This window comes from Homalodisca vitripennis, chromosome 2, assembly GCF_021130785.1.
Source record: "Homalodisca vitripennis isolate AUS2020 chromosome 2, UT_GWSS_2.1, whole genome shotgun sequence".
Classification (NCBI taxonomy): domain Eukaryota; kingdom Metazoa; phylum Arthropoda; class Insecta; order Hemiptera; family Cicadellidae; genus Homalodisca; species Homalodisca vitripennis.
The window spans coordinates 14,856,488-14,868,736 of record NC_060208.1 but is presented as its reverse complement, the minus strand read 5'-3'; the positions used below and the strand labels follow the sequence as shown (position 1 = coordinate 14,868,736).

Here is a 12,249-nt window from a genome sequence, read left to right as displayed (position 1 = left end):
ATTTTTAGGCTGAATGTGTTTGGTTTTCTAGTCTCGAAGAATAGAGATAGTGAGAGTATCGGCATCGGACAATCGTCACCAGTATATTACTTATATTGTGACATTTATAGTAATGCAATATTTTCTCTATTTGTTGCAATGTGGACAAAATATACGAAGTATTACACGTGTCTAAGCACTTTACCATAACATCAGTATGATGGGAAGGGTTGAATCAATGCGAATGTTGTTCAGCTCCAGTTTACCTTCCTCTTAGTGCAGCGTCTGGAATCTGACGCTGTTACAGACTTGACTCATAGAATTTGGAGTCATGTTCGTCTGGAGAGGTAAAAAAAGTCGGCGAAGAAAAAGTTCAAATCGAGTTGGAGATAAACTCAACATTCAAATTGATTCAACCCTTCCCACCATAGCTACATTATGTGTAGAAAACCCATTTGCTCTACCGTGCTTAGAGATCGTGTCTAAAACGTCGTAGTGCACTCAATCGTGTAACCTGATGAGAATACCTCATCACATAGAGTACACTATATTTTGTAGAATGGGTGTATCTGATGTCGAAACGAAGTAGAGAGTTCATTTTACAAACCACCGTCAAACATAATAAACTTTGACTATTCCACCCGATGATGATATTAACTTGGGATAGAAATTGTCTGAATTACATCATCTATGATGATTTATAAAATAGTAACTGTCACTCTAATATCACTCTTCACATTAAAGTCACCAAAACTGGAATTTAAGATCACTCACATGTGGACGATTGTTAACATTAAAGTTATCAGAAATAAATCTATGATCACTCACATGGGGATGACTCGTCACATTAAAGTTATCAGAAACAAATCTATGAACACTCACAAGGGGATGACTCGTCACATTAAAGTTATCAGAAACAAATCTATGAACACTCACAAGGGGATGACTCGTCACATTAAAGTTATCAGAAACAAATCTATGAACACTCACAAGGGGATGATTTTTCACATTAAAGCTATCAGAAATCTATGATGACTCACATAGAGATTATCCTTCACATTAAAGTTATCAGAAATAAATCTATGACGACTCACATAGAGATGACTAGCGCTGAACCTCGCATGAAGACACTTGAGGACGGCGTCCTCAGTCAGCGGACCCGCCAGGTGAATCAAGTCCTCAAGTTCTGCACAACCAACAGGCCTCATCGCCGCCTTCTCTGACACGGGAGGCCCTCGTACTGTCGGCTCCGCCACTGCAAAGGGTGAAAGCAGACCTTGAGTTTGAGCAATCGAAAAGGACTTAGTAAAGGTAACACACCTATCGGTTAAGCAATCACGAGTACAGGTTTATCGAATTGATTTGTTTTTCATACATTTATAAAATTCAGTGTCAGTGGTTTAAGGGTTATATTACACTGGTACACGAGAGCTATCCAGAAAGTAACGGACGTTTTTAAATAGTGCGGCAGTGGGCGGGGCTACAACCACCATCTTGGTGTCAAAACACCCTGGCGTTCAGTACGCATCGAGCTGTTAGTAGCCACGTGTGGTCTGTATCTCTTTTTCTTTTCTCACTCTGATTAATTAAAATGTGTGCTGCAATTGAAAATCCCGCCACTTGTGAAGTGCGCTCAGTGATGAGGTTTTTGTTGGCTAAAAACCATAAACCAACTGAAATCTATCGCCAACTGTGTGAAAACTATGTATATGCCTAGTGACTGAAGATTTTATGCTGAATATCAATGACAGACAAAGTTCGTGAAAATCGCCGACTGAACTCTCGGAACATTTCCCACAAATTTCACCAAGTTTACTTCATACAATTGTTGTAGGAATGGTTGGATATCACAAATGTGCTAGGCGAGTCACAAAACAAGCCAGCGATACAAAACAGGAGGAGGAGAAAATTGGGCTGGAAAAACATTTTGTTTTTTACGACAATTCACGTCCCCATACAGCCATTTTTCCAGCGATGAAGACCTGGCTCGAAACGCAGCGCTTCGATAGTGACGCAGAACTTCACGCTGGCATCAACAACAGTGGTTATGATGGAATCGAAAAACTTGTGTCACGATATGAGAAATTTCTCAATTTGAACGGGGATTACGTTGAAAAATAGCATGAGTGTAGCTTACAATTGTATATAATAAAGTGTTCCTATTTCAGTTGGTTAATATTTTATTTAAAAACGTCTGTTACTTTCTGGATAAACCTCGTATTTTGCAAGACTATAAAGTTGCACATCATTATTACTTAATCTTATAAGTCCAGGTAGACGGATTGCAACCAATTACGAATGGAACAACTGTCCAGTAGTGGTACTGCAGCATCAGGAAGACTCTCAGACCTACATCTTGAGTGTTAGTTATTTTGAACTTGTAAAGATCCAAATGCGGTACTTGAGAATAGTAGGTTTAGGGCTAGGTATTCCCTACGCGAAAGGTGGCAAGACTTTAAGATTGTCCTGACTCGAATAAAAGTAGAAAATTCTTATTGTAATAAATGTAATAAACTAGATGTAATAAATTATGGCATTTTACTGTAGTTAATTAAAATCCCAATAAAAACAAAGCTAGAAAAAGAAAAGCTTCTGGCCGTAACATGACATTTTCAAAGTCTAACTGACTGTGAAAGATAAATAAAAACAAACATTTATAGGTAAACCGCTTACAAAAAGACACAGGGCGATTTTAGTTCGCGCAGGGTGGGGTAAATACCCCTCCGCCGCTGTGATGCCGCCCTCTCCCAGTATCCCCACCAATGCTCGGCACTCGCCCGCTTGCTCTATCCCCTGACCTGGCCACTGCCACTTAGCGACTAACTTCACACCAAAACGCAAGCTCCTGGATACGTCTATGGCTACATTAGTCTGTTAAATTTATATTTTACGGTTGTATAGGCCTACACATAAAAAAGCAATATACTTATAGAAAAGTTAAGTAACTGCAGTGTAAACAAAATGACGCGAGCGAGACACGATGCACACAGTTGATAAAACAGAGACGATGAGATGCTTGTCCCACTCCCCACCACTGGACGGGCCCCTTCTGTGCGTGGCTGCTCAGACATTTGCTTCTGCGCAGGTTTCTTTGAGAGCGGTTTATCTATAGTATCGCCTACATAAATGTGTATACATTAGTAAACTTATTATTCTTGACATTCATAACTGATACCCATGTATTATTTGCTTATTGAGTCAAATCTATAAATATAAAAAATAGACAAGTTTTAAGGGAGTTTTCAACGCCAGTGGGGCGTGCTCCAGAGGAATTTTTGGAATATGAATAGGCCTATTTGTTAATCACGGACCCCAAAAATGTCCATGTAAAATGTCAGTGCAATCGGTCCAGAAGGATAAAGAAGTTGTAGAACTTATTTCAAATATGAAAAAAGAATGTTTCAGAATTTGCAGGATACTCTAAACCTGCAAACATCTTACTTTTTGTGGGATTCCGCAAAACTCAGAATGATTTTTAGTTACGACTTTGCCTTTGCCAATGCCTTGTATTGCATTTCGCTAAGAAGTCATAACATTAGTTTCTGTAACTACAGCCAACTATACTTTTCCGTAAATTAAAACATATATACTGTACTTGTACTATTTGAATTTTGAATACACCAATTTTAAAGTTAATGTGATCTTATCACATATATAAATCTTACCTCCAGTCAGAGGGGGGCCGTTGTTCACCAGTTGAGGGAGAGGGTGGGGCTGGTGGCGGGGGAAAGTAGGTGGGGCGTTGGTCGTTGATTGGTTCAACGAGTTGGTGGTGGGGAGAGGCGTGGTGGTATTGGTCGGCAAAGGCTGGATGGTGGGGGGAGCCGGATTCTGATTGGCAGGAACACTGTTGGGCTGGCCTTGGACGTGGAGGCGGTTGCGCAGAGTCACCAACTCCGTGCTTAGACTTCGCAGTCGCTGTTGAAGATGGACCGCCTCATTGGAAGATGATGCATCTGAAAAAAAACACAGTACTTATTAAATAAATAACACAATTAACCGAACAGTTTCATTAGTTCTAAAAGCTAAGAAACTATAGACGAACTGCTTTGAAAGCGACCTGCGCGAAGATTTCTTGCGCATAGAGGAGGGAGGAGCAGGAGCTTGACCACGCCTACCGCCACCCCCTCTTTCACTACTCGATCTTACAGATACAGATATTAAGTCAACAGGTATTTCTATAACATGCTTTTATCTATTCTAGTACTGATAATTTTAAAAGTAAATAATTACTGCTTACAGACCCTAGGAGCAATATTTGTGTACAAATCCAAAGCAAGCCATTTGAAAATAACTTTAAAGAATGAAATATGATCATACAATCGAAAACTGGCAGCCTGCGATAGAGAAGATAAGATAAGATAAGATAAGATTTTTATTGATCATTAGACAATACATGCAATAGATCACGTCAGAATACTTATACTAACAGTAAAATTAACAATTTAAATTAAACACTCATTATAGAAGACACAATAGATTTTACATTAATTTAATAACAATAATGTTAGTGAGACAAAGGTGTACTATTTAGCAGACAATACACTAAAAAAACTATATCACTGATGTCAGATGAATAAAACTCTGATAAGTCATAAAACGGCCTCTCTACCAGCCACTTATAAATAACAGTTTTAAATTTATTGAATGTAACACTCTGAGCATTCAGTGGTAGTTTATTGAATAGATCTATTCCAACGGCCTCATATGAAGTTTGAATTTTTGAAAGTCTTGTGAAAGGTTTGTTGATCAGGTTAGCGCCTCGGGTATTGTGAATATGCATGTGCTTATGTCAGTGTCAGGTTTTGAAAATTATTTTTGACATGGATCAAGCAGTAAAAAATGTAAAGATTTATAACTGTCAAAATGGCTTCTTTTTTAAAAATCGGCTTACAATGATCTTTGAAATTAGCATCCGCTATAACTCTCATGGCTTTTTTCTGAGTCAATAAAATTTTATCAAATACCAGATGCATTGCCCCACAAGAGCAGACCATAACTAATGATGCTCTGAAACAGTGCAAAGTAAACCATTCTTAGCGTATCTTTGGAAACATAAAGTTTTAGTTTTCGCAATAAATATACCACCCTGCTCACTTTTTTATGAACATAACCAACATGTATGTGCCAAGACAGCGTAGGATCTAGAAAAATTCCTAATAGTTTTACACTCTCAATTGTCGTTTCATTCAAAAATTGCTCTATTAAGAGTAAAATACCAAGTGTTGGGTCTTCTCTCTGTGTTCATAAATAACATATTGGCTTTATACCAGTTATCGGCTTGATTTAAAATAATTTAAAATCATTAAAAATTAAGTCTAATGAAGGTTGAGTTGTAAAAAAAGTAACGTCATCAGCAAACATAACCGATCTGAAATTGACATTAACATCTAAATCATTAACTAAGACTAAAAACAAAAGTGGGCCCAGAACAGATCCCTGTGGTACCCCATGACAAACCTCAGCATAATTAGAGTAGGTATTATTGCTGAATACTGTTTGAAAACGATTGCTGAGATAGGAATTAAAAAGGGAATTTTCAATACCAGTTATTCCATAATACTCCAACTTCTTCAACAAAATTCCCCGGTCGACGCAGTCAAACGCCCTAGAAATATCACATAATGTGGGCTCCTGTAGGCAAACCTAGTTCAAACTTGGAAAGTATGGTGGGACACAAGTCCCTCGACCGCGTCGATCGTGGACATTCCACACCTAAATCCGAACTGACTCTTACTGAAAAGACTGTTAATTTCGAAAAAAGAAGTTAATTGAGTTTTCAGGTCAGGACTTTTTCGAAACACTTTGGAAAAACAGGGGACCAGAGAGATCGCTCTGTAGCTGTTTATTTCACCGTAGTTACCTTTCTTAAAAATAGGTACTACCTTAGACATTTTTAACTTAGCGGGAAAACTTCCCTCCAGTAGACAAGCATTTATACATTTAGCCAGTGGATGAGCTATTGCATCGATTACACCTTTCACAATTACTGACGATATGCCATATACGTCACAGCTTGCTTCCCGAGGATTTAAACCCTGAAACCAAACGACTCACTTCACCACCAGTCACTGGATGCCAATTGAAGAGCCGGGAATTGGGCCGCCGGGGTACTGCGTTGCAGCAGATCGACAGCAGAAGATTGATGGAAGAGAGAGGCTCTGTCGAATCTCGTCCACAGCACTGATGCAGTACTTACTGAAGTCCTCAGGCATCGGTTGCACATGATGTGATGGTCTATCTCTGCCGGTTTCCCGATTCACAATAGTCCAAGCAGCCTTACACTTGTTATCCGTTTGTATTAATGAATTCTTCATTTGGACTCCCTTCTCGCAACTTGTAAAGCTTGTCTGTAGGTCCTCTTGGCTGCTTTATATATGCTTCTATGTCAGCATTTTGTCCAGATAGACGCGAACGATAAAGCAGTGCCATGACACGGTCTTTCATGAGTTTTAGATGAGGAGAATACCATGAGTTGCGCTTTCGTCTGGGCTTAAAAGTTTTTTCGCTTGACTGGTAGATGGACATTCATCCAACAGATAAAGATATCGTGAAATTTATCATACATAGCCTCAGATTCCAAACCACTAAGAGCAGAGTCCCAATCTATTAAACTTAAGGTGCGTGAAAAATCGGCCAACAGAGTTTGGGAAGTCAGTCGATATTCAATGGAACGATTTTCATTTGTTGAGTTCCGATTTCCAACAGACTCCGTGTTCAATTTTTGGAGTATGCCTCAGTTATCTCCATACTCAGAAAACTGTGATCCGATATGGACCAGACATGAACTTCTACTTTGTAAGAAGAAGGATCCAGGTTGGTAGCAATGTTGTCGATGCAAAGCTTTGCCTCTGGTAGGTTTAAAATTAGTGCAGTATAATCCTGCAGACCGTAGTACACATTGTGCCAACTAGAAGCAATGTTCCCAGAACTATGAACTTCAATGTTGAAATCGCCGGTCAATACCAGGTCACAACCAAAATGAACAAAGAAATCTAGAAGCAAGTCAAGTTGTTCAAGGAATATTTTGTCATTACTACCACTTGGCTTGTAGATAGATACAATTATCATTTTATGGTTCAATAGTTTAATCGCACAGACTCAAAATTCTTCTCAATACAGAATTGCTTCACATTAATTACACGAAAGCTAACAGAGTCTTTAACATAAATAGCAGCACCCACCATGTGTTGCGTGCTCTCTGACAAAAAATTGACGCTAGGGTGAAACCACAAAAATTATATAACTCATAATTATTTTAAGTCTAGCCAATGTTCCACGAAGCAAAAAACGGAGAAGCTGTCATACGAGCAAAGCATTTCAATGTCTAACACTTTGTTCGTGAGACATTGCACGTTACCGTATAAGATCCTTAGAGTAGAATGCTGGCCATTAGGATCAGGAGTACCCATGTCCGAAAAGTTGAGAGGCAAAGGGTCCTTAGGAGACCCTGCACTATATCCAGTATGAGGAGTAAAAGTATTTATGGGAAGTAGATTTAAATTATTAGTGCTGTTTTTATCGCATAGAGACTTATTTAAGTTTCTCCACTGGCTGGAATCGGATGGGACAAAAAAGGTTCCCCTGCAGTCAGAAGAGATTCAGGCGTGAGCGAATAACTTGAACAGACTAAAGATATAGGAGACGATGGAACAACAGGTTGATGGTTGATGAAGCAATGCAACGTCATTACGACCAGGCAGAGGCGGGAAATCGGTCAAAACTTGAGAATGACGAATCGCCAGTCTGGAGGCCCAGAAGGACCAGACACTGACAGTAAAACTGGATCAGGAGCCCTGGATGGTGTTGTTGCCTTATTTCTTTTCTGTACTGCCCATTTTTTCAATAATATGAAATATATCGTTGGCTATGTTCTTTTTACTGCGTGATTAAAATGCATGCCTCGGAATAAGTGACGGTGTTTGGAACCCAAGTTCAATAGCTTCAGCTTCATGTTTGGGAAATTAAATGCTAGTTCCTTAAAATGTTTGTTGACTGTTCTTATATTGATATTTTCTCTACAATAAGGACTAAGGTCAAATCTTGTGGGGGACTGTAGAGACGAGGAAATTCACTTTGGGGAAGGATTCCAACATAGTTTCGTATGCCTCAACGACTCGTCGAATATTTTTTTGTCGGGGCCGGTCCATGTTGTTAGTCCCAGCAATGCAAATCAAAAATTCGTTTTCCTTTATGTATTCCTTGTCGGCACTGACCGATTTGACAATTTCTTCAATGGGGGCACCTGGTAGAACTGAACTAGGTTTTATTAAAGTTGTTTTAGAATTGAACTTTTTTTATCAAGAAGTTGATTTAGACCTCTCCCGTGGCTATCACTGTACAATGATACAGATATATTAAAATTTCTCTTCTGCTTTATAATTTCGCCGTCTTTTAATGGTCTGCAACGAACAACGTTTTTTCCAAATTTTCATCGTTACCTACCACTTTTGGAGACATACTTTCATGACGTTCAGATATATTAGCGAGAGGGAGGTATTTGTTAGATGTGGGCATCGCTCATTCTGAATCCATATCGATGCCTGTTTATTCAGAATGATCGGTGATTGGTTCAGTTTCAGAAATCACGAGGAAGCTCCGCCCCCTCCACTCAACTGTGGAAGTGCATTACTGTTCCTACCGGTATTGTTTACATTTGCTGGCTGAAATGGCTTTCCACAGTGAAGCCAAATCTTTTACCGTAGTAATTTTGCGTCGCTGTGTCCCTAAACGATGGTCATAAGCGTGGATTCTTCGTTCATTATTAGGCTTCAAAGTAATATTACTGTCGATAAATCTTTATTCAGACAGCTGTTTAGGTACAACATTCTTCCCTGCACAGAAGCCGCGGAAATATCACTTGCGGCTGGTCGTAAACAATCTAACAGCGACACGCAGTTATTAGGTTACATCTTGGCTATATTATTACAAGCAATATAAGAAACCACTTCATAGATCCATTAACTCCAGGATGTACGCTCATTTAAAGCGAATAGATCTAGTAGTAACAGAAATTCCCTGAGACACCAGTGGAATAATGAGGACCTATTTTATGGTAGCAATTTAAGATGGCAGTTGGTGGTATTAAATTTTACAAGCTATTGTTGGACATCGTGTTATGAAGCCAAGGACTTCTCCATCATTAATAATGTAAATTCCGGGGTCTCGCCCCACAAACGTGTAGAGTAGCACACACCTCCACCACGAGAAGCGCCGAACTCTCTTTCACATAAACTCTGCGGTATTATCAACCGACCTGATTACCTAACTTAATATAGAAAATGTATCCAGGCCTAATATAATCAAGAAAAGTATTTGTAGTCAGCAATAGATAATGTAAATGAAAACAAAAAATCTATTAAATAACTAACATGAAAATACAAGTTTACTCCAATAAGCATTATAATTCATTATGATCTTTTGCTCTTTGAACATTGTATACATCCAAACAAAGGTATAATAATCAGAGAACTGTATTGTCACTAAAACACATTTAAAATCGTTAAAGAACACACGCGTTAAGATAATATCACATATCTTTTCATTACCGGTCTATAAGAAAAGGTCCACCGATCCATTCATTGTTAGACCTTACATTGGTCATAAGTGGAATCATGGACATAAACTACCCGCTTGCCATTACCGTTCGAGAAGAGATTGTCTACCGACTCATTCAGAGTTAGACCTTATCTTGGTAGTACGTGGAATCACGAACATAAACTACCCGCTTACCATTACCGTTCGAGAAGAATGGTCCATTGATCCACTCAGACTTAGACCTTACCTTGGCCATGGGTGGGATCACGAACATAAACTACCCGCTTGCCATTACCGTTCGAGAAGAGATCGTCCACCGATCCATTCAGAGTTACACCTTACCTTGGCCATGGGTGGGATCACGAACATAAACTGCCCGCTTGCCATTACCGGTTGAGAAGAGATTGTCCACCGATCCATTCAGAGTTACACCTTTCCCTTTCCATGGGTGGGATCACGAACATAAACTACCCGCTTGCCATTACCGTTCGAGAAGAGATTGTCCACCGATCCATTCAGAGTTACACTTTACTTTGGCCATGGGTGGGATCACGAACATAAACTACCCGCTTGCCATTACCGTTCGAGAAGAGATTGTCCACCGATCCATTCAGAGTTACACCTTACCTTGGCCATGGGTGGGATCACGAACATAAACTACCCGCTTGCCATTACCGTTCGAGAAGAGATTGTCCACCGATCCATTCAGAGTTACACCTTACCTTGGCCATGGGTGGGATCACGAACATAAACTGCCCGCTTGCCATTACCGTTCGAGAAGAGATTGTCCACCGATCCATTCAGAGTTACACCTTACCTTGGCCATGGGTGGGATCACGAACATAAACTGCCCGCTTGCCATTACCGTTCGAGAAGAGATTGTCCACCGATCCATTCAGAGTTACACCTTACCTTGGCCATGGGTGGTATCACGAACATAAACTACCCGCTTGCCATTACCGTTCGAGAAGAGATTGTCCACCGATCCATTCAGAGTTACACCTTACCTTGGCCATGGGTGCGATCACGAACATAAACTACCCGCTTGCCATTACCGTTCGAGAAGAGATTTTCTACTGACCCATTCAGAGTTAGACCTTACCTTGGGCGTGGGTGGGATTACGGACATAAACTACCCGCTTGCCATTACTGGTCGATAAAAACAGGTTCATACATTTACTTAGTGTTGGACTTAGTGCATCAAAATTGAACTGTGATTGACTCCCATTTGTCACCCTCGGCCATTGCACAAATTGTAAGAATTTAGATTATTTAGATTATTAGATTTTTTGACAATAACTAGGATTGTTTATATTATCGTAATTTCTGTACTGCTAAGTTTCCTACAATATTTTAACGCAGACAGTATACTTATATCCAGAGGCATCTGATGTTCACAATAAAGTCTTATATAGTAAAATTGAGTTTTATCTTTTAAGAATTATGACCAATATGCAGCGAAACGCTAATTGAAAGGCATTGTAAAGTAAAAAGATTCGTGATTTCCTCAGCAACTGTTAAGAATATCGAAAATAATCTAAGCAGCGTTTCAGTCTGTACTAGTCGATACTTTAAAATTATACTCTTCCATACTTGTATGACCAAAATAAGGGGCGTAAAGTTATTAAGTTCAATGCTGTTCTTAAGAGATTAAATTAAGATAGCCGAGGTACCAGGCTCCATAGTATCAGCAATTAGGAATTGCACCAGGCCCCAGGTAGTAAGTAATACTTAGACTGATTCAGAGGCCACACAAAAATTTGTAATATCATCTGAATGTGATGTATATTATGTCAACACACATTGAATCACAACAAGTAATTGCTTATATATTCATTGCTGATATACCGAAAAATATCAAAAATGCCGGGTTAGTCCCAAAATCCCAACCCTCTCCGAGGCAGTCACCTGGTCTTCCATCCGCAATCACTTGTTAATTCTATAGAGAACAATAAGATTTCAGTAGATCTACACCGGGAAAACCATACAATCTCATTACCAATAAGCAATACGCGTACCGATCTGCTTATTAAACTAATACATTGGTATATTTCTAGAAAGATGATGAATAGACGTGTAGTGTGTCTGGCTGGCATGACTGTGCATGTTGGCAGCGGGAGGTCACATTCCTGCGAGTAATTAAGTGTTGTTGGGTTGGCAGCGGAACGTTATGTATTGAACTTCTACACCTCTCAGCCAGCAGTGGCCAGTGTACTTGTGCCGACAAGGGACGTAGCTACTGGGAGGACAAAAGGGGCTTGTTAGATATAAGCGTTAGAGAAAAAATACCCAAAGCGGAGTTACAAGGGTGGCGCTGAGTTAAGGACAACGCATGTCTGCTAACAACATTTGTATACCTCCTGCTGCTAACAAATCTGCAGACTCTTTAGCACTTAAATAGTTGCCATAAACTATTCTGTTAATTTTACGCGATTGTAACCAGCACTGCTCCAATCAGCTGTTGGGGAGGGCAAGGCTCAGTCTTAGAGCCAATTATTATTTTAAGAGCCATTATTTCAAATTACGACATTTTACAGGCGATCACAAATCTGAAGATGAGCCATGGCCCTCGGTCACCTAGATACGGCCCTGGTACCGCTATTTGGTCGCCAGTGATTTCTACGGCACTTAAACAGTTGCTTTATACGGTGGAGGCGATTGTGAGTGTTAACTACCGCTCCTGGAGCGGACTGAACTGCAGCTCGTTTGTTAGAAAATGACGATCAATTAGAA

The 12,249-nt window shown here is 39.8% G+C and overlaps 1 protein-coding gene across 1 annotated transcript in view; it reads right to left on the bottom strand.

Annotated features, from left to right (window-relative positions):
- Window positions 1-12,249, bottom strand: part of LOC124353584 (unconventional myosin-IXb) — a 133,601-nt gene that overhangs the window by 42,440 nt on the left and 78,912 nt on the right. The window contains exons 2-3 of the mRNA XM_046803488.1: window positions 3,645-3,935; window positions 1,074-1,234 (exon numbers count right to left, since the gene is read on the bottom strand). Coding sequence (XP_046659444.1) covers window positions 1,074-1,234; window positions 3,645-3,935 — 452 coding nt within the window. The remainder of the gene's footprint in view (window positions 1-1,073; window positions 1,235-3,644; window positions 3,936-12,249) is intronic.